Source organism: Pristiophorus japonicus, chromosome 2, assembly GCF_044704955.1.
Source record: "Pristiophorus japonicus isolate sPriJap1 chromosome 2, sPriJap1.hap1, whole genome shotgun sequence".
Lineage (NCBI taxonomy): Eukaryota > Metazoa > Chordata > Chondrichthyes > Pristiophoridae > Pristiophorus > Pristiophorus japonicus.
The window spans coordinates 120,695,842-120,721,069 of record NC_091978.1 but is presented as its reverse complement, the minus strand read 5'-3'; the positions used below and the strand labels follow the sequence as shown (position 1 = coordinate 120,721,069).

Below are 25,228 nucleotides of genomic sequence, written 5' to 3'. Positions count from 1 at the left end.
CAGGAGCAAATCATGGCGAAACTTGGGGCCCATGAGAGCATCTCCAACAATGCACTCAGTATTACATGAAAAGTGACAGCCTGGATTACGTCCTAGGATGGAGTTCAAACCCACAGCCTTCTGACTGAGAATTCTTATAACACCCACCTTGATTCTTTTGATTACATTAGCAACCAGAGGTATACATTCCCCATAAAAACAGGGAGAATTACTAACTTTGGGTGAGGATCACAATTCGAAGCAATGAATTGCTCGAGACCTTTGCTCATAAACCCACCATAAGGCTTATTTTTTAGCTACATCCATGTTTTGAAAGCAAATGAATAGCAGATAAACATTTATTAACTATGTGATATTCTAAAGTGACTGCAAAAGGTTATTTCTATTTGCCTAATCTTGATTGTTACACTTTGTTAGATTTCTTCTAATATCTATCTTGTTAGTTTTCTACTTGTCCACAACTACATTTCAAACTTAAATAATTTATTTATATTCATGGTTTTCACCATTTTAAGGACTGGGTCATGTTTGTATTAAATCCTTGTTTTTCCCATTTTGTCAACCTCTCATGAATCCCAATTTGTGCCATGGAACCATCCTATCTGCTATTTTCTAAACCCATATGAATAACTTTTGAGTGCAATCTGCTTAAAACATTTCTAATGTGGTTCTCCCTTTTTACTCTCCCTTTTGCAGTCTCATTAAAATTTTCTTCTTTCAAGTTAGATGGGATGACACCGGTTTACAGGGACAGCTAAAATAGATGAGCTATAGAAGCACCAAGATTCTCAATAGAACTTTGAAAATTAAAGTATCTGTACTACTGGGGTCAGTACCTTATTCTTTGGGCACGAAATTGGGTTAGTTACTGACATGAGTTACCGCCGTAATCCTGGAAAAAAATGGGGGCTGCTATTTTGGGGAGAGCCTTATCGCTGGCTGGCTGGACATGTAAACATGGAGAGCATGCAACATCGACTTAATGTCACGCTCTGCAAACTTTGACATTTGCGCTGAATTTAGCGCTCGGTCCTAAGCTCGCTCTGAAAAGCGAGCATGCAAACAGACTGACAAACGCTGTCAGCACTTCTTAAAGGGACTCACACATCTTTCAGGTAAGTTTGCATTTAAGCTTTTTATATTTTATTGAAGTTGTGACTTGGAGCAAAACATGTTAACAGTTTTTCAAGTGTACAGGGAGTGCTGCTGGATGCTTGCAATGCCTCGGATGGTAACGGAAGACCTCTGAGCAGACAGAAAATGTTGGAAATACTCGGCAGGTCTGGCAGCATCGGCGGAGAGAGAAACAGAGTTCACATCTCAGGTCAAGATGCTGCCTGACCTTCTGAATATTTACAGCATTTTATGCTTTTCTTGCAGATTTACAGCAAAAGGTGCATGTCAGAAGAAGGATAACATGAGGATACCAGCATCTTGTATCCTTTCAGCCCTGCCACTGGTCAAGGGCTCAGCCATGCCCCTGCCAATAATGGCCAGCACAGTCTCCTCCAAGGGGGTGAGGTGAGGCTCGGAATGGGAAATGTGACTTGTGATTGGTGCAGATTGTTGTTGGGTGAGTAATTGGGGGGAGGGGAGAAAGAGAGTCGTGCATTAACAATTATGTGAGGCTAGTGGTGCAGTTGGTAGGAGACGGCTTTTGAAGATGCATTCACTGACCTTGACCACTGCTCTGAGTTCATGAAGCTTCTTTGGGCACAGGAGCTATGTCCTGGGCAGGGTAACACTGCTGGCAGTCACGTACTCGATGATCTGGTCCCACATCCTCCTTTCTGGAGGGTCATCTGGCCTCGTGTGGGTAGAGGATCTCTTTTGTAGTGTTGGCCCCCTGCACAAAGCTAGAGTGCTGCATGTGAGACCCTTGGTGTCCCTTCCCAGGTTTGCTGAGCCATTTGTGTTAGTGCTGAAGCACTTTTCCCATTTTTTCAGGTGCAGAAGGTAATTCAGCTTCAAGAGCTGAAGATTCTCATTTGGGAATTCTTTTTAATTTACATTTTTTTTCAGAAGGCTGTTGAGCTGTAAATGCTAAAAACTGCCTATTTCTAAATGATTTTTATTTTTTTCATTTGAGAATGCAGTTCCCCTTTAAAGGACAGCACTGCACTCTTGCTACAATGACAGTACGGTCACGCTATATTGGGCCTCCTGCTGAGACTCCCGCCAAGAGAACCGGCCTTGTACGGTAGGTTTAGAGCTGCGCTTATGTTAATTAGCAACTAGCTCCAATATCCCGGTCTTACCAGAGCCATCAATTTCGACAGCCGTTAACTCTGGCACGGGGTGACACTGGCAGATTTTTAGTGCTCTCGAGTTTCTAGGCCTTTAAGTTGAACTTTCTTATATATGATCTTGTTTTGGCTAATTTAACTTTCATAGGGGCCGAAATTGATGAAGGGCAAGGACCACCCAAGTGCCTCTGAGATATGTGACGGTAGTGTGGGCGGCATTTTCGGCAAAAAGGCCCATGAATGGGCGGCCGGCAGCAAAAGAGGTACTTAAGCCGTCAATCTGGGCGGCAGCAGGTGGGAGCTCTCATTCTCAGCGGCAGAGGTGCTTGTCGCCCAAGTGCCGCCGAGGATGGAGTCGGACACACGGAGGGGCGAAGAGCTGCAAATAAAAAGCATCAAAAAAATGTTTTTAAAATATCGGAAGACCTTCAGGGGACCCTATCAAGGTAAGTCGCTGTAAAGAAAACGTTAAAAAATTGTTTACTAACTTTTTTCCAGGTCTTCATACTCACCGTCGGGGACAGACCAGCCATTCCCGTTCTGGCGCCGACTCCCACCCGCATCAATGTGGCATCTCGGCGGGCAGGAGTCCACTTATGTCACTCGGCCATCCGCTGACGTCAGCGGGCGGTTCACGGCAGTTCTCCCCTCCCACCCGCTCCAGACCAAATCGAAATTGGCACTGGGCGCAACTAGAGGAGGAATCTCAGCGGCAGTGGGCGGTAAGGCCATCGATTTCAGCCCCATAGAAGCTTTGATAGCAGACCTTTCAGTAAATGTTCAAGTCATACAGGCCGGTAGTTTGCACTTTGTCCTTTTCAAGAGGGTCAAAGCTAGATGCAGGATACATATTTGACTCTCTCCCATTTGTCCTGGCAGCCTGCTTGCTGCTGCCTGAAAATGTATTAACTAGTTTCTCGCACTCCAGTTAGCAATAGTAGAGAGGGCGACAGCGCCATCTGGTGATCTTCTAAAGGAAATGAAAATCAGCAAGTGAAAATATTTACTTTGAGGTGAAATTAAAAATTAATCTGTGCTAGGAACAAAATATTGGAGCAAGGCTCAGTGTATTATGGAAGGTATATATTGTAAAGTTAATAATTTGACCATATATGGAATATTTTGTGAAATCTGAATGCCTTAAAAAGTACATTAATACACTGGCTATAATTCAGAGAAGCTTGGCATGGATGACTCGACGATGGGCTCATATTATAAAAGGAGACTCTCAGAGCTGAACTTATTTTTATTGGAGAATGAACGATGGGGGTTGATTTTCATCTGCGGTTACCCCATTACCCATTGTGAACAGGGCGGCTCAAAAATGATGTATTCAAACAGATCTCGATGTCGGCGTCCAGCACTTTAAATATTTATATCAGGGCCCCATGCCTGTTGTAGAATCCTGATGTGATGTTGATGGACCAATGGTTAGGGAGTACATAACCCATTGGCCCCTGGCATTGAGCATCCTAGCCAGCAGTCCTTAAGGCAGCAGATAGCAAGAGTTTCTATAGGTATATAAAAAGGAAAAGGGTAGCTAAAGGAAATGTTGATCCCTTAGAGGACGAGGCCGGGGAATTAGTAATGGGGAACATGGAGATGGCAGAAACTCTGAACAAATATATTGTATCAATCTTTATGGTAGAGGACACTAACAATATTCCACCAGTGGATAGTTTAGGGACTATAGGGGAGCAGGAACTTAACACAATCACAATCACTAAGGAGGTGGTACTTAGTAAGATAATGGGATTAAAGACGGATAAATCCCTTGCACCTGATGGCTTGCATCCTAGGGTCTTGAGAGAAGTAGCGGCAGGGATAGTGGATGCATTGGTTGTAATTTATCAAAAATCCCTGGATTCTGGGGAACTCCCAGCAGATTGGAAAACGGCAGATATAATGCCCCTATTTAAAAAAGGAGGCAGACAAAAGCAGGAAACTATAGACCAGTTAGCCTAATATCTGTGGTTGGGAAAATGTTGGAGTCCATTATTAAAGAAGCAGTAGCAGGACATTTGGATGAGCAAAATTCAGTCAGGCAGAGTCAGCATGAATTTATGAAGGGGCAGTCATGTTTGACAAATTTGCTGGAGTTCTTTGAGGATGTAACGAACAGGGTGGATAAAGGGGAACCAGTGGATGTGGTGTATTTCGACATCCAGAAGGCATTTGACAATGTGCCACATAAAAGGTTACTGCACAAGATAAAAGTTCACGGGGTTGGGGGTAATATAGTAGCATGGATAGAGTATTGGCTAACTAACAGAAAACAGAGAGTCGGGATAAATGGTTCATTCTCTGGTTGGAAACTGTTATGTATGAAGAAAGAGTCAGACTGAATACTGTGAGCTCAAAGTAAAGTGTGACCTTTGTCTTTTATTGCAGGTCTCCAGAGTGCCTCTCCAACCTGTGAAGCCTCCTTAAATACCTGTGCTCCAGTGGGTGAGCCCTCTGGTGGTTGTACAGAGTATATACACAAGTTTACATATATAACACTCACACCCCCCCCCCCCGCCCCAAAAAGGTCAACAGTGTTTCTATTTACAAGGTGAGTCGATCTGTGGTCCTTGTCCATCGTCTCGCAGCAAATGCTGGGTTTGGTAAATCGTCTGTTGGGCCCTCGCTGGGCTCTTGTGCAGCTGGCCTTGCTGGGCTAGCTGGTGTGGCAAGTCCTGCTGGACCATTGTGGATGATGTGTTCTGCTTCGTGGTCAACCGTGGTGCCGGTTGCCACTGGTGTGTATGTTGGGGGGTCAAAGAAGGTAGGATCCAAAGTGGGGAACTCAGGATAGTCCGTGAATCTGAGTTTGATTTGGTCCAAGTGTTTCCGGTGAATGACTCCAATTGAAAGTTTAATCCGAAACACCCTGCTCCCCTCTTTGATCACAACAGTGCCGGGAAGCCACTTGGGACCTTGTCCATAATTCAATACAAATACAGGATCATTGATTTCAATCTCGCGTGACACATTTGCGCTATGATGGTATGCACTTTGTTGAAGCCGCCTGCTCTCTACCTGTTCATGTAGATCAGGGTGAACTAACGAGAGCCTTGTCTTAAGTGCTCTTTTCATAAGCAGTTCAGCAGACGGGATCCCAGTGAGCGAGTGGGGTCTCGTGTGGTAGCTAAGCAGGACTCGGGATAGGCGAGTCTTCAGTGAGCCTTCCGTTACCCTCTTCAAGCCCTGCTTGATGGTTTGCACTGCTCTCTCTGCCTGACCATTGGATGCTGGTTTAAAATTGGGCAGATGTGACATGTTTGATCCCGTTGCGGGTCATGAATTCTTTGAACTCGGCACTGATTAAACATGGCCCGCTGTCGCTCACCAGGACATCGGGTAGTCCGTGCGTGGCAAACATGGCCCGCAGGCTTTCAGTGGTGGCAGCGGACGTGCTTGCCGACATTATCTCACATTCAATCCATTTGGAGTACGCATCTACAACCACAAGGAACATTTTACTCAAGAACGGGCCTGCATAGTCAACATAGACCCTAGACCACGGTTTGAAGGGCCAAGACCATAAACTTACTGGCGCCTCCCTGGGTGCATTGCTTAACTGCGGGCATGTGTCACATCTGTGCACGCAGGACTCTAAGTCTGTATCGATACCAGGCCACGACACGTGGGATCTGGTTATCGCTTTCATCATTACGATGCCTGGGTGGGTACTGTGGAGGTCACTGATGAAGATGTCTCTGCACTTCTTGGGAACCACTACCTGATTTCCCCACAGAAGGCAGTCTGTCTGTATAGACATTTCATCTTTGCGCCGCTGGAACGGATTTATCGCTTCCTGCATTTCCACTGAGACACTGGACCAGCTCCCTTGACACACACAGTTTTTGACTAGGGACAGTAAGGGGTCCTGGCTCGTCCAGGTTCTAATCTGTCGGGCTGTGACGGGTGATTGCTCACTCTCAAATGTTTCCATAACCATGACTAATTCTGCGGGCTGCGCCATTTCCACCCCCGTGGTGGGCAATAGCAGCCTACTGAGGGCATTGGCACAGTTTTCTGTGCCTGGCCTGTGGCGGATGGCGTAGCTGTATGTAGACAATGTGAGCGTCCATCTCTGGATGCGGGCTGATGCGTTGGTATTTATCCCTTTACTCTTGGAAAACAGGGATATCAGTGGTTTATGGTCAGTTTCCAATTCAAATTTTAGCCCAAACAGCATTTTCTTTACCCCATGGACACACACTAATGCTTCTTTCTCAATCATGCTGTCGGCTCGGGCTGATAAGTGGCAAGCAACATTCACCCCACTCAAGTGCCAGGCAATGACTATCCCCAACAAACGAGATTCGAACCACCACCTTTTACCATCGCCGAATCCCACACCATCAATATCCTGCGAGTCACCCTTGACCAGAAAATTAAGTGGACCAGCCACATAAATACTGTGGCTACAAGAGCAGCTCAGAAGCTGGGTATTCTGCAGCAAGTGACTCACCTCATGATTCCCCAAAGCCTTTCCATCATCTCTAAGGCTTATGTCAGGAGTGTGATGGAACACTCTCCACTTGCCTGGATGAGTGCAGCTCCAATAACACTCAAGAATCTCAACACCATCCAGAACAAAGCAGCCCACTTAATTGGCATCCCATTCACCACCTTAAAGATTCACTCTCTCCAGCACTGGCACACCGTGGCTGCAGTGTGTAACATCTATAAGATGCACTGCAACATCTCGCCAAGGCTTCTTCTGCAGCACCTCCCAACCCTTGACCTCTATCACCTCGAAGGACAAGGGCAACAGGCGCATGGGAGCACCATCAACTACAAGTTCCCCTCCAAGTTACATGCCTTCCTGACTTGGAAACGTATCACCATTCCTTCATCGTTGCTGGGTCAAAATCCTGGAACTCCTTCCCCAACAGCACGAGGGGCAGCAGTTCAAGGAGGCAGCTCACCACCACTTTCTCAAGGGCAATTAGGGATGGGCAATAAATGCTGGCCTTGCCAGCGAAGCCCACATAAGAACATAATAGGAGCAGAGGTACGGCCCCTCGGGCCTGCTCCACCATTTAATACGATCATGGCTGATCCGATCATGGATCAGGTCCACTTCCCTGCCCGCTCCCCATAACTCCTTATTCCCTATTGGTTAAGAAACTGTCTATTTCTGTCTTAAATGTATTCAATGACCCAGCTTCCACAGCTCTGAGGCAGCGAATTCCACAGATTTACAACTCTCTGAAAGAAGAAATTCCTCCTCATCTCAGTTTTAAATGGGTGGCCACTTATTCTACGATTATGCCCCCTAGTTCGAGTCTCCCTCATCAGTGGAAACATCCTCTTTGCATCCACCTTGTCAAGCCCCCTCATAATCTTATACATTTCAATAAGATCACCTCTCATTCTTCTGAATTCCAATGAGTAGAGGCCCAACCTGCTCAACCTTTCCTCATAAGTCAACCCCCTCATCTCCAGAATCAATCTAGTGAACCTTCTCTAAACTGCCTCCAAAGCAAGTATATCCTTTATTAAATATGGAAACCAAAACTGTACGCAGTATTCCAGGTGTGGTCTCACCAATACCCTGTATAACTGTAGCAAGACTTCCCTGCTTTTATACTCCATCCCCTTTGCAATAAAGGCCAAGATTCCATTGGCCTTCCTGATAGAAACATAGAAAATAGGTGCAGGAGTAGGCCATTCGGCCCTTCTAGCCTGCACCGCCATTCAATGAGTTCATGGCTGAACATGCAACTTCAGTACCCCATTCCTGCTTTCTCACCATACCCCTTGATTCCCCTAGTAGTAAGGACTTCATCTAACTCCTTTTTGAATATATTTAGTGAATTGGCCTCAACAACTTTCTGTGGTAGAGAATTCCACAGGTTCACCACTCTCTGGGTGAAGAAATTCCTCCTCATCTCGGTCCTAAATGGCTTCCCCCTTATCCTTAGACTGTGTCCCCTGGTTCTGGACTTCCCCAACATTGGGAACATTCTTCCTGCATCTAACCTGTCTAACCCCGTCAGAATTTTAAACGTTTCTATGAGGTCCCCTCTCATTCTTCTGAACTCCAGTGAATACAAGCCCAGTTGATCCAGTCTTTCTTGATAGGTCAGTCCCGCCATCCCGGGAATCAGTCTGGTGAACCTTCGCTGCACTCCCTCAATAGCAAGAATGTCCTTCCTCAGGTTAGGAGACCAAAACTGTACACAATACTCCAGGTGTGGTCTCACCAAGGCCCTGTACAATTGTAGCAACACCTCCCTGCCCCTGTACTCAAATCCCCTCGCTATGAAGGCCAACATGCCATTTGCTTTCTTAACCGCCTGCTGTATCTGCAAGCCAACCTTCAATGACTGATGTACCATGACACCCAGGTCTCTTTGCGCCTCCCCTTTTCCTAATCTGTCACCATTCAGATAATAGTCTGTCTCTCTGTTTTTACCACCAAAGTGGATAACCTCACAGTTATCCACATTATACTTCATCTGCCATGCATTTGCCCACTCACCTAACCTATCCAAGTCGCTCTGCAGCCTCATAGCATCCTCCTCGCAGCTCACACTGCCACCCAACTTAGTGTCATCCGCAAATTTGGAGATACTACATTTAATCCCCTCGTCTAAATCATTAATGTACAGTGTAAACAGCTGGGGCCCCAGCACAGAACCTTGCGGTACCCCACTAGTCACTGCCTGCCATTCTGAAAAGTCCCCATTTACTCCTACTCTTTGCTTCCTGTCTGACAACCAGTTCTCAATCCATGTCAGCAGACTACCCCCAATCCCATGTGCTTTAACTTTGCACATTAATCTCTTATGTGGGACCTTGTCGAAAGCCTTCTGAAAGTCCAAATATACCACATCAACTGGTTCTCCCTTGTCCACTCTACTGGAAACATCCTCAAAAAATTCCAGAAGATTTGTCAAGCATGATTTCCCTTTCACAAATCCATGCTGACTTGGACCTATCATATTACCTCTTTCCAAATGCACTGCTATGACATCCTTAACAATTGATTCCATCATTTTACCCACTACCGATGTCAGGCTGACCGGTCTATAATTCCGTTTTCTCTCTCCCTCCTTTCTTAAAAAGTGGGGTTACATTGGCTACCCTCCACTCCATAGGAACTGATCCAGAGTCAATGGAATGTTGGAAAATGACTGTCAATGCATCCACTATTTCCAAGGCCACCTCCTTAAGTACTCTGGGATGCAGTCCATCAGGCCCTGGGGATTTATCGGCCTTCAATCCCATCAATTTCCCCAACACAATTTCCCGACTAATAAGGATTTCCCTCAGTTCCTCCTCCTTACTAGACCCTCCGACCCCTTTTATATCCGGAAGGTTGTTTGTGTCCTCCTCAGTGAATACCGAACCAAAGTACTTGTTCAATTGGTCCGCCATTTCTTTGTTCCCCGTTATGACTTACCCTGATTCTGACTGCAGGGGACCTACGTTTGTCTTTACTAACCTTTTTCTCTTTACATATCTATAGAAACTTTTGCAATCCGTCTTAATGTTCCCTGCAAGCTCGTACTCCATTTTCCCTGCCCTAATCAAACCCTTTGTCCTCCTCTGCTGAGTTCTAAATTTCTCCCAGTCCCCAGGTTCGCTGCTATTTCTGGCCAATTTGTATGCCACTTCCTTGGCTTTAATGCTATCCCTGATTTCCCTTGATAGCCACGGTTGAGCCACCTTCCCTTTTTTATTTTTACACCAGACAGGAATGTACAATTGTTGTAGTTCATCCATGCGGTCTCTAAATGTCTGCCATTGCCCATCCACAGTCAACCCCTTCAGTATCATTCGCCAATCTATCCTAGCCAATTCACGCCTCATACCTTCAAAGTTACCCTTCTTTAAGTTCTGGACCATGGTCTCTGAATTAACTGTTTCATTCTCCATCCTAATGCAGAATTCCACCATATTATGGTCACTCTTCCCCAAGGGGCCTCGCACAACGAGATTGCTAATTAATCCTCTCTCATTACACAACACCCAGTCTAAGATGGCCTCCCCCCTAGTTGGTTCCTCGACATATTGGTCTAAAAAACCATCCCTTATGCACTCCAGGAAATCCTCCTCCACCGTATTGCTTCCAGTTTGGTTAACCCAATCTATGTGCATATTAAAGTCACCCATTATAACTGCTGCACCTTTATTGCACGCACCCCTAATTTCATGTTTGATGCCCTCCCCAACATCACTACTACTGTTTGGAGGTCAGTACACTATTCCCACTAACGTTTTTTGCCCTTTGGTATTCTGCAGCTCTACCCATATAGATTCCACATCATCCAAGCTAATGTCCTTCCGAACTATTGCCTTAATTTGCTCCTTAACCAGCAATGCTACCCCACCTCCTTTTCCTTTTATTCTATCTTTCCTGAATGTTGAATACCCCTGGATGTTGAGTTCCCAGCCCTGATCATCCTGGAGCCACGTCTCCGTAATCCCAATCATATTTGTTAACATCTATTTGCACAGTTAATTCATCCACCTTATTGCGGATACTCCTTGCATTAAGACACAAAGCCTTCAGGCTTGTTTTTTTTAACACCCTTTGTCCTTTTAGAATTTTGCTGTACAGTGGCCCTTTTTGTTCTTTGCCTTGGGTTTCTCTGCCCTCCACTTTTCCTCATCTCCTTTCTGTCTTTTGCCTCCTTTTTGTTTCCCTCTGTCTCCCTGCATTGGTTCCCATCCCCCTGCCATATTAGTTTAAATCACTTGCTGCACCTGCATACTAACCTTTTGTGTTTCATGCACCAAGATGCCATCAGCCGGTCCAGGCAGCGGGCGGTCGAGGGGGTCATTCAACCTGACTGCCTGCCTCTCTTCCGCTCTTGCATCCGGTCCAGGGTGTCCTTGGAGATGGAGCACGCGGTGTCCACCGGTACACTCGCGGCCTTCCGCGAGAGGTGGGCACCGGAGGGACTGGAGTGCATCATCACGCCCGGCAACCAAATTTTAATTTGAATTTACGTTTTAAAGTTTAATTTGTTTTAATTGTCGGTGCTTTTAGTGTCCCCTTCCCTTTTATAGGGGGCACCGGAAAAAATTTGATTTTAGCGCCCCAAAAAAAAACCAAAAAAAAAGAAAAAAAAGGGGCCTTGTAAATGTCTGCTGTGTCAGCCAGGGCGGGTGGCACGGTTTAATGTTTTATGTTTTACAGATAAACTCTAAAAGAGTTTCATGCACCAAGACCTCCAGGTCCCGCTGTACTGCAGCACTTTGCAATTTTTCTCCATTTCAATAATAACTTGCTCTTTGATTTTTTTTCTGCCAAAGTGCATAACCTCACACTTCCCAAAATTATACTCCATCTGCAAATTTTTGCCCACTCACTTAGCCTGTCTATGCCCTTTTGCAGGTTTCTTGTGTCCTCCTCACACATTGCTTTTCTTCCCAATTTTGTATCGTCAGCAAACTTGGCTACGTTACACTCAGTCTCTTCTTTCAAGTCGTTAATATAGATTGTAAATAGTTGAGGTCCCAGCACTGATCCCTGCGGCACCCCACTAGTTGCCTGTTGCCAATCAGAGAATGAACCATTTATCCTGACTCTCTTTTCTGTTAGTTAGCCAATCCTCTATCCATGCTAATATATTACCCCCAACCCAGTGAACTTTTATCTTGTGCAGTAACCTTTTGTGGCACCTTGTCAAATGCCTTCTGGAAGTCCAAATACATCACATCACTGGTTCCCCTTTATCCACCCTGTTCGTTACATCATCAAAGAACTCCAGCAAATGTGTCAAACATGACTTCCCCTTCATAAATCCATGTTGACTTTGCCTGACCGAATTTTGCTTTTCCAAATGTCCTGCTACTGCTTCTTTAATAATGGACTCCAACATTTTCCCACCATAGATGTTAGGCTAACTGGTCTATTGTTTCCTGTTTTTTGTCTGCCTCCTTTTTTAAATAAGGACGTTACATTTGCAGTTTTCCAATCTGTTGGGACCTCCCCAGAATCCAGGGAATTTTGGTAAATTACAACCAATGCATCCACTATCCCTGCCGCTACTTCTCTTAAGACCCGAGGATGCAAGCCATCAGCCCTTAATCGCTCAAAAATCTGTCTATCGCCACCTTAAATATATTCAATGAACCAGCCTCCACAGCTCTCTGGTGCAGAGAATGCCATAGATTTACAACCCTTAGAGAAGAAATTTCTCCTCATCTCAGTTTTAAATGGGCGGCTCCTTATTCTAAGACTATATCCCCTAGTTTTAGTTTCCCCTATGAGTGGAAGTATCCTCTCTGCATACACCTTGTCGAGCCCCCTCATTATCGTATATGTTTCAATAAGATCACCTCTCATTCTTCTGAACTCCAATGTGTATAGGCCCAATCTACTCTACCTATCCTCATAAGTCAACCCCCTCATTTCCGGAATCAACCTCGTGAACCTTCTCTGAACAGCCTCCAATGCAAGTATATCCTTCCTTAAATACGGAGCCCAAAAGTGTACACAGTACTCCAAGTGTGGCCTCACCAATACCCTGTACCAGTTGCAACAGGACTTCTCTGCTTTTATACTCTATCCCCCTTGCAATAAAGGCCAACATTCCATTGGCCGTCCCGATTACTTGCTGTACCTGCATACTCACTTATTCTAAGACCACCCGCTGCACTTGTTCTTGGTGACTCCACCACCCCTGCCTACAAGCAGTGGCGCAGTGTTTCTGGGGTTGATACCAAGCTTATTCTTTAAGGTCTCGGGTAGTGCGTCCCTGTTGTGGGGAGGGGGGCTGGCGGCAATGTGGAGGGCCCGGCTTGGGGCTCTTCAGAGGCTGGTGTGGTGTGGGGATTGGAGTGGGAGTGGCAGTTGATTCTGTCAGTGGGCGCAGGGTCTGGGCGTGTTCCCTTATTGGAGCAGCTGACTCCAACATGCCGTCCTTCATGCGCCCTGACAGTGTCTTAGCGACCTGCAACATTCCTTCCCTCATGTTGAGCAAAACTGTCTCAACTACCTGTGACATTCCCTCCCTCATGTTCACTGATTGTGTTTGCACCATCTCGGACATTCTCTCCCTGATGTTCACTGACCTGGTTTCAGCTGACTGAGGTATTCCCTCACTCATGGTCCTGGACATTGTTCCCATTTCTCGTGAGATTGCTGTTACTTCTCCCAACAGTTCCGCTACGTTATCACCCACCCCACTGATGGTGTCCAGGTGTGATCGCGTAAGGTCAATGCTCTCCCCACTCACTGCCATCATCTGAAGCACATCAGTTAGATCCTGTACCTCAGGAGAGCGCGGTCGAGCTCTCCTTCCCCTTCTCACCCTGGGTGTGGCTCGCACCCCACCACTGGGACCCACAGCCTCGGAAGGTGGGGCCCTGGGTGTGCCTCGCTAAACCACACCACTGGGCCCCACAGCCTCGGACAGTAGGAAACCATGGAATGTCCCACCAACACTCAAACTGTTAGTCACGGAAGAGGCTAACACCTCAATGGGCGGCACCTGCACCTCCTCCAGATTCAGTAAAACAATGGGGGCTTCATCAATCCCCATCCCCTCCCCCCCCACCCCCATGCTCTAGGTCTGGAAGGTGGGATTGGAAGATGTTCTCCTGTTCAGCCTCATCCTCGTCTGAATTTTCTTCTGCATCATCAGGATTGGCCTCAAGTTCTGCAAAATATAACAGAACAGACAAATGGTTAGCAGCAGAGGAGGGGGCAGGGTGGCGTGAGTAGGCTCACACAGCGCAGGCAGCAGGCCGATTTGAAGTACCACGATGAATGATCGCACATTGCATCAACCGAAGCGTAGCTGATGGAGACATCCCCATGAACCGAAGCATGGCTAGCCCGCGCAGTACTTAACATTTAGCAAAGCCAGACTGTGGAATATGCAGGACTTACCCTCTCCCTCCAGTGTGGGCCCGGCTTGTGCAGTGGTAGTTGCTTTTCTCTGGGCAGGACCCATCAAAGCAGTGACCCTCTCTTCCAAAGGTGTCAGTGGCTACAGATTTGCCAGGCCTCCTCCTGTTCAAGATCTTTCCCTTTTGTTATGTGCCACCTTCTTCTGCAAAGATGAAAATGCAAATTTTTAAAGAGAGGGTGTCTTTCTGCTGGGTGGGACATATACAGCTGGTCACATTTACAATTGTAATTCCATTGAATAAATGAAACTATTACTTACACTAACTACTTGACCAAGGTCCTGCCACTACTTGTACACTGGCCTCCAGATCTTGTGGTGGTCACCATTACACAGTAATCTTCTGCAACTTGGTTCCAGCGTTTCTTCAGTTCTTTGGGTGGAACTTTTATGTGACCACTGCTGGTGTCCAGCTCCTGCCCTCTGTTCTCAATCACAGTAAATAGTGCCTCCACTTCATCCTGTGAGAAATTCTTGATCCTTGCACCGCGTTGCATCTTCTATTGCAGCTCCGATTTTTCCAATGCTCTCACACACCATTCAACGTTGTCACACAGAACTGGCTCATTAAAATGACCGATCGCAGGCCTGGAGCTGTACTGCACATGCGCGCCCATTGGGATCACGTCAAAAATGTCCTCTTTTTTTCGCGCATGCGCAGAAGATGCAGCATTGTTTTTTTTTCGGCGTAGACAGCAGGCTCCTCCCACCCCCACTCCTGAGGTTACTGGACAGGCTGCACAGTGCCAAATTTGAAAAATACAGCGGGAAACTTTGGACAAATAATTTTGGTGCATTTCTGGCCTAGAAAAATTGGTGTAACTCTGGCAATATGCCAAAAAACGGGCTTGGGCAAAATTGAGCCCCATAGTCACCATTACTGATAGCAGCCTGTTATTCTAGATTCATTTAACTGAATTTAAATTCCCTGTGGTGGGATTTGAACTCACATCTCTGGATCATTAGTCCAGGCCTCTGGATTACTAGTGCAGTAACAGAACCACTATGCTACCAGTCCATTTCTGAACAGTCTGGTTCAGCCTCAGACAGTTGCCAGGGAGAGGGATGGAGTTGGTGATTAAGGAACAGAGTTTGCGGTGGGGACTGAAGACAATGGCTTCGGTTGTGCCAATATTTTTTTTTTTGGTGGAGGAAATTTTCTCTCATTCTGGACAAGCTGTGTGAAATTTACAGACAGTGGAGGGGTCGAGAGGGTTGTTGGTGAGGTAAAACTGGGTGTTGTCAGCGTACATGTGGAACTTGACGTTGGGTTTTCAGATGATGTTGCCAAGGGGCAGCATGCAGATGAGAAATAGGTGGGGCCAAGGACAGGTCGAGAAGGACGAGGAGGGTTAATTTACTATTGTCACAGTCACATAGGATATCATTTGTGATTTTCATGCATCGCGTGCTTGTATTACTCATGTGTGCTGACCAATAAAATCACTCCTGGGTCTTGAGTCTTTATTCCGACAGTGTGGATCCCTCTGACAACACCAGTCATATTGATAAGAACTTGGCAAGCAGTTCCAATGCTGTCACTGTGCTAACCTTTCTTTTCAAGTTGATCCTTGAACCCCATGGAGTTTTGTAAATCCCAAAACATATTTACCATGGGTGAATTATATTGGGTACTCTTTTCCCTCCAAGCTCTGAATGAATTCCATTTTGTGTTGGTAGACTGCCCTACTATTTCAATAATTTCCCTTGATGTACTCTATAATACCATCCACGAAGAGATTTCTATGTTTCTTTTTTAAATTCATTCTTGGGGTATGGGTGTCGTTAGCAAGGCCAGCATCTGACCGTGGTGGTGAACCGCTTCCTGAACTTAAAATTTGACCCAAGTTTGAGTAAGACATGAAAGTTTGATCACTCTTCCTCAAAAAAGATATATATGCATTCGAAAGGGTTCACAGAAGAGTGATGAGGCTGACTGCGGATTAAATTGTGAAGAAAGGCTCAAGCTACTTAAATGTATCATCACTGCAGAAAAGACTGAGGGGAGACAGGATACAATAAGCTCAGGACCAGAGGATATTAACATAGGGTTGACGGACACAAGTAGAACATACACAAGCCCTAAACTATAGGAAGTATATGGAGGACTTTAGAGGTGGTACAACACAAATTCAGTGCTGTCTAATATGAGGAAATGCAAATATGACTTGGAAAAAGTGTTTTTTTTTTGTTATAACAATGCAAATTACAGGGTGATAAGATAGAAATATTTAAAATGACTAAAGGATGGAACAAGGTAGATAGAAGCAGACAGTTTACAATAATTGAGGGGTCACGAACAAGAAACCCTAGGTACAAAATTATATGTAATGGAACAGAGGGCAGGAGAAACCTCTTTTTACAGAGAGTTGAGGCTGCGGAATTCACTTCCAGGGTTAGGGGTTGAGATAGAAACTATGTCAACATACAAAATTAGATTGGATAAATGAGGAAAAGGAGATGAAGGGATATGGGAACAAGGCGGGTAAATGTGATTCGGATGGACTATTTGCTCGCATGGAGATGACACTACGCTGGGTGGCAGTGTGAGCTGTGAGGAGGATGCCAAGAGGCTGCAGGGTGACTTGGACAGGTTAGGTGAATGGGAAAATGCATGGCAGATGCAGTATAATGTGGATAAATGTGAGGTTATCCACTTTGGTGGCAAAAACAGGAAGACAGAATATTATCTGAATGATGACAGATTAGGAAAAGGAAAGGTGCAACGAGACTTGGGTGTCATGGTACATCAGTCACTGAAGGTAGGCATGCAGGTACAGCAGGCGGTGAAGAAAGCAAATGGCATGTTGGCCTTCATAGCAAGAGGATTTGAGTATAGGAGCAGGGAGGTCTTACTGCAGTTGTACAGGGCCTTGGTGAGATCACACCTTTAATATTGTGTGCAGTTTTAGTCTCCTAATCTGAGGAAGGACGTGCTTGCCATTGAGGGAGTGCAGCGAAGGTTCACCAGACTAATTCCCGGGATGGCAGGACTGACATATGAAGAAAGACTGGATCGGCTCGGCTTATACTCACTGGAATTTAGAAGAATGAGAGGGGATATCATCGAAACATATAAAACTATGATGGGACTGGACAGGTTAGATGCAGGAAGAATTTTCCCGATGTTGGGGAAGTCCAGAACCAGGGGTCACAGTCTAAGGATAAGGGGTAAGCCATACAGGACCAAGATGAGGAGAAACATTTTCACCCAGAGAGTGGTGAACCTGTGGAATGCTCCACCACAGAAAGTTGTGGTGTCCAGTTCGTTGGATATATTCAAGAGGGAGTTAGATATGGCCCTTACGGCTAAGGGGATCAGGGGGTATGGAGAGAAAGCAGGAATGGGGTACTGAAGTTGCATGATCAGCCATGATCTTATTGAATGGTGGTGCAGGCTTGAAGTGCTGAATGGCCTACTCCTGCACCTGTTTTCTATGTTTCTATGTTAATGCCAACAGGCACTGGTTAGGCCGTATTGCCTGTTTCTATGTTATGACTTCTATGTATTTTTATGGCTGGGAACTTTGTCACAGCTGCTAATGCTTCATCACTGTAACTTCACAAACGTGGAACAGAAACCCTGATTTTAAATTGAACAGGGTATTAGCATAATAACAAAATGCAATTATTGGGTTGCGTCTTATAAGAATGGACCATGACATTAAAATATTTCAAAGTCCCTCAGCATTACGACTGTCATACTTGTCTGAAATGCTTTTAATTATGCAATCCATATCTGGTGTTCACCAGTTTCAAGAACGTTTTCCTGATTCAAGTTCCGGTAAAGGAGCAATAAAGAGGGAAAAACTGTAAACATTTATAAAATCTTATTTCTCCCCTCAATCCCTTCTGTATATTGTTTTACCTGGGCAGTAAAAATATTTCATCTTCCTTGCTTCCTTTTACAAAGACGAAAAGGACACATTCCAATATAGAATGAAGATGCGAGTCCCACTCAATCTGGATGGAAGTAGAGTTTTCCACTTCGACCTGCACAACAAGAGGTGCAGTGACATCTGTAACAGACAACATTTAAAAACTGAGCTGACATTAAATATTTTCATTGACAGTTTATCGGGTGGGTGATGGGCCTGATTGATTTTGATAATTGGTCCTTTTTTAAATGAGTGATAAGCATGCTCGACCGCCCAGGACCTGCCAGTGCCAGAAAACTTACCAGGGTGCCAAGGTGAGACTTCTCTTACTCTGGATACAGTCCTACAATATCACACTTTTCCTCCTAACATTACCAAATGATCCTCTTCCACTGCAAAAGCCCCTCCTTCAATCACAACAGGACACTTTGCTACATCTCTTTCTGTTCACCGGCTCAATACCTGCGACTGCCCTCAAAACTGGCACAAACATTCTGCTGAATGCTGAAACTCCAGTGCAGTGCTCAGAGGTGCCATCTTTCGGATGAGATGTTAAACCGAGGCCCCGTCTGCTCTCTCAAGTGGATGTAAAAGATCCCATGGCACTATTTCAAAGTGAAGCAGGAGAGTTATCTCCGGTGTCCTGGCCAATATTTATCCCTCAATCAACACAAAAAAAATTATCTGATCATTATCACATTGCTGTATGTGGGAGCTTGCTTGTGCCCAAATTGGCTGCCACGTTTCATACATTACAACAGTGACTACACTCCAAAAGTACTTCATTGGCTGTAAAGCAGTTTGAGATGAACAGTGGTCGTGAAAGGCGCTATATAAATCCAAGTCTTTTTTTCTTTTACTTTGTTTGGACTTGGATTAAAACTCACAATTTTCTTAAATTCTGAGGGGCTGAAATTGCTTAAACAGGTGGCCACGGGTTGGTAATGACTCTCCGCCTAGTCGGTGCGGAATAAGGACCAGTTTGTAAATTGCCCTACCTGGGTTTTGCAGCGGTAATCGCGACAGCGCCGCCCGTGCTCCCCTCCCGTCGGGCACAGCGGGCCCCCCACCGACCGGCAGCAACCCCCGTTTCAACCCTGTGCAGGAAACAGCCCCACGGGAGAAAATCGGCCGGTGGTCGGTTTCCCCAACAGCTTTCCCCAGCGGGAAGCTATTTGTGCCTGGGCAGTGGGTCCACCCTTAAAGGGTGGGACGTAATGTCGCGGACACCATTTTATTTTATTTTTCGGCCGACTGCCAGGTCAGCCCGATAATAGTGCCCACGGGTTCGGCCGGGCCGCCAACAGGCAGCCCGGCTCCCCCTCTTGGGTGCGAGGCCGCTGGCCTGGCCGAGACCCTCCCTAGTGGCCCAGTGGACCTCACAGCGGCCCTTCCCTTTAACTGAAGGGGAGGAACGTTGTGACACATCAGTGTGCCGTGGCACATTGGCGTCGCACTGATGACTGGGAGGGGTGGCCGATCCGATTGAATGCCACAAGACCGAAGGCACCCACCCGGAACACTACCCCGCTGGAAAAATACATTCTGAATTTCTGTCGCATCTCCGCCCCAATCCTTAAAAGAAAGGTGAGTGCGCACTGTTTGGGGTGGGGCTCAATTTCGGCCCGACACTTCACACTGTACCCACTTTCTCTCATCCAATGACTCCCTTTCCCCCCTCCCACTCTTTGCACACATTTCCAGCTTCTTCCTCTCAGCATGCACTCAGTTAAGCTGCCTCACACATTTTCACAATTTTTTCACATGTCACACACTAACCAACTTCTAATCTTCTTGCAGGATAACCTTGCACCCAACAGTAGGGAGTCTGAAGAACATTGATATCATTGCCAGAGGGAGAACACGCAGCACTGGAGATGGTGACTCACAGCAGTTTGCCATTTTCCTTTTCTTTACTCTTTTTACCTCACACACTCGCAGCATGACATGCTGTGCCTACAATGTGCTGCCACTGCTTTCCTTGCCATTGAGGATAGGGCCAGGTGTGCGTCAGATACACTCAGGATTACACCTCTCTGACCTGAAGGAGCGATGATGATGGCTACCAGGATGAGCAACAGGTATGGGAAACATTGATTGATTTACTAGAAACAAGGCAACATACAGTTCCATCCTGAAAATGAACAGGCTCGAGGGACTAAATGTTCTACTCCTGTTCCTATGAAATGAACGGTTCCAATCACAGCCAGACAATAAATATAAGGTATTACAAGCTGCAAATGGATACTGTATACCATACAACTACATCCTAATTAGCATGCTGGTTGCCTCTAGTTCCATTTACTTTTCTCTACACCAAATGTTTCAGAGGGACACCTAATGTATTTCTTTATTTATTTATATCCGGCAGCAAATTGCTGAAAGATATAAACAGGAATAAATACTGAATAAGTATTGGCACAAGAACAAAAATTATTAGCGAAATAAACAGTTCTTCTGTAACTCACACTATATCACGAGACTATGGCTGGGAGTTATGGATTCTCAGAAGAGTGTCGCACTTTACTCCTGATTGGCATCAGAGAGAAATATCTACAGGATTCAGTACTGAATCAAAGACAACACAACTTGGCACTATATACAGTGAAAAAGAACGAGTAATATTGTCTTGAGAGATTCATTAATAACTTCCAAAAGGTAATTAGATATATACTTGAAAAATAAAAAATTTGCAGGGCTGTGGGAAGTGGGACTAATTAGATGTCTCTTTCAAAGAGCCAGCACAAGCACGATAGGCCAAATGGCTTCCCTTTGTGCGGTACGATTCTATATAAAGCAGTTTCAGAAGCAAAGCAGAAAACAGTCACCCAAGAGGCAAAATTACAGTGTTTCAAGGATTATCTCAGTTTTTTTTTTTAATTACAGTATCTCGCAACAACAACTTGTATTTATATAGTGCCTTTAAAGTAGTAGACGTACCAAGGTGCTTCACAGGAGCAATTACAAAGATTTTACACCGAACCACACATTAAGATATTAGGACAGAGGACCAAAAGCACAGACAAAGCAGTACAAGAATTAAGTATAACTAACATTCACATTACATTGCAGGGCATTTCTGAGCCTTAAGCAACAACCCAACTTGGGAGCAGCAAAGCAGCATTACAGACGGCTCAAGGCTAAGGTCCAATAAAAAACCTGGGACCTAAAGAACAGGTGGTGGATGGAGAAAGCACAGGAGATACAGCAGCTGGCCGACAGCCATGATGTGTGAGGATTCTTCATCGCAGTCAAGGCCACCTACGGGCCAAACATCCAAGGCCACACACCAGTGCTGGCCAAGAACGGGAAAACAAGGACACCGATGCTGTCAGGGCCTGCTGGAAGGAGCACTTCGAAGATCTCCTCAATCAAGACTCTGCCTTTGACTCAAGTGTTCTCAACTCCATCCCGCAGCATGCTACCTGCCACTGCCTCTGAGACCCCAACTCTACACGAGGTAGAAAAAGCCATAAGACAGCTAAACAACAAGGCTTCGGGAGCGGATGGAATCCCTACTGAGGCACTGAAGTATGGCGCGAATACATGACCTCATCTCTCTCATCTGGAGGGAGGAGAGCATGCCGGGAGATCTCAGAGATGCAGTGATCGTGACCATCTTTTAAAAAAAGGGGGACAAGTCCGACTGCGGCAACTACAGAGGAATCTCCCTGCTATCAGCCACTGGGAAAGTTGTCGCTAGCGTCCTCCTCAACCATCTTCGCCCCATAGCCGAGGAGCTCCTCCCAGAGTCGCAGTGTGGATTTCGTCCCCTCTGGGGCAGAGGACGTGATTTTTGCAGGGAACAGCGCCAGCCCTTATACATGACCTCACAAAGGCCTTTGACACGGTCAACTGCGAGGGTTTATGGAGCGTCCTCCTCCGTTTCGGATGCCCCCAAAAGTACGTCACCATCCTCCGCTTGCTCCACGATGACATGCAGGCCGTGATCCTCATCAGTGGATCCATCACAGACCCAATCCAAGTCTGGACCGGGGTCAAGCAGGGCTGCATCATCGCCCCAACCTTCTTCGCTGCCATGCTCCACCTCACAGTTGACAAGCTCCCTGCTGGGGTGGAACTAAACTACAGAACTAGTGGGAAGCTGTTCAACCTTCGCCATCTCCAGGCCAGGTCCAAGACCACTCCAATCTCTGTCGTTGAGCTACAGTACGCGGACGACGCCTGCGTCTGTGCATACACAGGCTGAACTCCAGAACATAGTCGGCCTATTTACTGAGGCATACAAAAGCATGGGCCTTACGCTAAACATCAGTAAGACAAAGGTCCTCCACCAGCCTGTCCTCATTGCACAGCACAACCCCCGAGACATCAAGATCCACAGCGCGGCCCTGGACAACTTCCCTTATCTTGGGAGCCTCCTATCAACAAGAGCAGGCATTGACGATGAGATCCAACACCGCCTCCAGTGCATCAGTGCAGCCTTCGACGGCCTGAGGAAGAGAGTGTTTGAAGACCAGGCCCTCAAAACGGTCACCAAGCTCATGGTCTACAGGGCCGTAGTAATACCCGCCCTCCTGTATGGCTCAGAGACGTGGACCATGTACAGTAGACACCTCAAGTCGCTGGAGAAATACCACCAACGATGTCTCCGCAAGATCCTACAAATCCCCTGGGAGGACAGACGCACCAACATTAGCGTCCTCATCCAGGCCAACATCCCCAGCATTGAAGCATTGACCACACTTGATCAGCTCTGCGGGGCAGGCCACATAGTTTGCATGCCAGATAAGAGACTGCCAAAGCAAGCGCCCTACTCGGAACTCGTCCATGACAAATGAGCCATAGGTGGGCAGCGGAAACGTTACAAGGACACCCTCAAAGCCTCTCTGATAAAGTGTGACATCCCCACTGACACCTGGGAGTACCTGGCCAAAGACCGCCCTAAGTGGAGGAAGTGCTTCCGGGAGGGCGCTGAGCTCCTCGAATCTCATCGCCGAGAGCATGCAGAAATCAAGCACAGACAGCGGAAAGAGCGTGCGGCAAACCAGGCTCCCCGCCCACCCTTTCCTTCAACCACTGTCTGTCCCACCTGTGACAGAGACTGTGGTTCTCGTAATGGACTGTACAGCCACCTAAGAACTCATGCTAAGAGTGGAAGCAAGTCTTCCTCGATTCCGATAATGATGATGATGATGAAACATTGAAAAATGTGGTCTCTGCTTTGATCAATCTGACAAGGAAAATCTAGAATGCAGATAGCAAATAACACTCAGAAGCGATGATGCCTCTTTTAAATGTATTCCTGCTATGATTCCTGTAAACTCAGCCGACCAGTGCCATTCTGCAATGGTCTAAGTGGCAGTGACGATCACAGTGGCTTTAATTCAGCAAACTCGATCTCGCCATTGATTTTAATGGGGTGCACAGCCATGATAATTAGCTGTTCAACTGTTTTGGTAAGGGAAATGGCAGAGTGGCGCGAAAGTCTCAAGAAATTAGGGAGTGGAGTAAGTAATTGTTGAAGTTACTGATGCCATAATTTCCTGGTGCAATATTGATGCACCATTACAATTGCGCAAATCTCCAGGAAATTCTGGGCTAACATTTTCTATAAACTAATTCTTGATCTAATCAAAGGTATCGATGAGCATAGCTCCAAAGCAAGACAATGACAACAATTTTCTAAGCACATCCAAAATATGCCCTAAAAAAGTGGGATCTAGATGGATTGAATGACTCAATTTTATGTTTTTAACCTGAATTTTTTTTTTAAAGTGACCAGCAAGGTTACCACTTATTAAAGTGACCAACTATTTTTCAATGAAAAATATACAAGTATAACATTTTGGCCAACAGTATGATTGTAATGAATCACTCTTTACAAATAAGATTGGCTACATAGGTTACATGATAACCAGGAGGTTACTAGTCAATTTGATTTGTCTGACGTATACAATATTCTGCAGACCGCATGGTACATAGGAACATGTGAACAGGAGTAGGCCATTTAGCCCCTCAAGTCTATTCTGCCATCAAATGAGATCATGGCTGATCTGCGACCTAACTCCATATCATTTGTCCCATATTCCTTAATACCTTTGGTTAACAAAAATATCAGATTTAAAATTAACAATTGATCTAGCAGCAATTGCCATTTGCGGCAGAGAGTTCCAAACTTCTATCACCCTTTGGGCCCAAGTTTCCGCCCTCTGGAAAAACGGCGCATCTCCCATAAGGAGAGAGAGACATTGACAGAGACAGAGAGAGAGAGAGACACTGTGGGGGGGGGGGGGGGGGGGGGCGTCCCAGCACACTGTGGGGGGGCGTCCCAGCACACTGTTGGGGGGCTCCCGGTGCTACAGGTGAGTAGAAATAATTTTTTATTTATTGACTGATTTTTTTAATAATTTTTTTTATATTTAATTTTTTAATTTTTTTGATTGATTTATTTATCATTTATTATTGATGATGGCTCTTTATTTGTAAAAGTGAAATGTTTAATGTTTGTAAGCTTCCCTCCCCCCACCTCTCGTTCCCGACGCCTGATTTATAAGTGTAGGCAAGGTTTTTCTGAGCGTACGAGAATCTACACTTAGAAACATAGAAAATAGGTGCAGGAGCAGGCCCTTCTAGCCTGCACCGCCATTCAATAAGTTCATGGCTGAACATGCAACTTCAGTACCCCATTCCTGTTTTCTCACCATACCCCTTGATTCCCCCTAGTAGTAAGGACTTCATCTAACTCCTTTTTGAATATATTTATAGAAACATAGAAAATTCTAAGTTAGTTTGGAGTAAGTTTTCGCTGCCTAAGCTTGCAAAACAGGCGCAAGTGGCTGGACACACCCCCTTTTGAAAAACAAAATCTGTTCTAAAATAAAACTATTCTAACTGACTCAAACTGGAGCAAACTAAATGCCGAGAATTGCAATTTCTAAGATGCTCCATTCTAAACTAATTGCTCCAAAAAAATAGGAGCAACTCAGGTCGAAACTTGAGCCCTTTGTATGTAGAAGTGTTTCCTAATTTCACTCCTGAAAAGTTTGACTCTAATTTTTAGACTATGTCTCCGAGTCCGAGACTCCCCAACCAGCAGAAATAGTTTCTCTCCATCTACCCTATCTGTTCCCTTTAATATCTTGAAAACTTTGACCAAATCACCCCTTAACCTTCTAAACTCCAGGGAATACATCTCTAATTTATGTAATCTCTCCTCGTAATTTAACCTTTGGAGTCCAGATATTATTTTGATAAACTCACTCTGCACTCCCTCCAA

General features: G+C 45.7%; 1 protein-coding gene across 1 annotated transcript in view; it reads right to left on the bottom strand.

Moving 5' to 3' along the window:
- LOC139240599 (uncharacterized) overlaps nt 1-25,228 on the bottom strand; it is a 166,741-nt gene that overhangs the window by 112,099 nt on the left and 29,414 nt on the right. Inside the window, exon 2 of the mRNA XM_070869153.1 lies at nt 17,979-18,129. Coding sequence (XP_070725254.1) covers nt 17,979-18,129 — 151 coding nt within the window. The remainder of the gene's footprint in view (nt 1-17,978; nt 18,130-25,228) is intronic.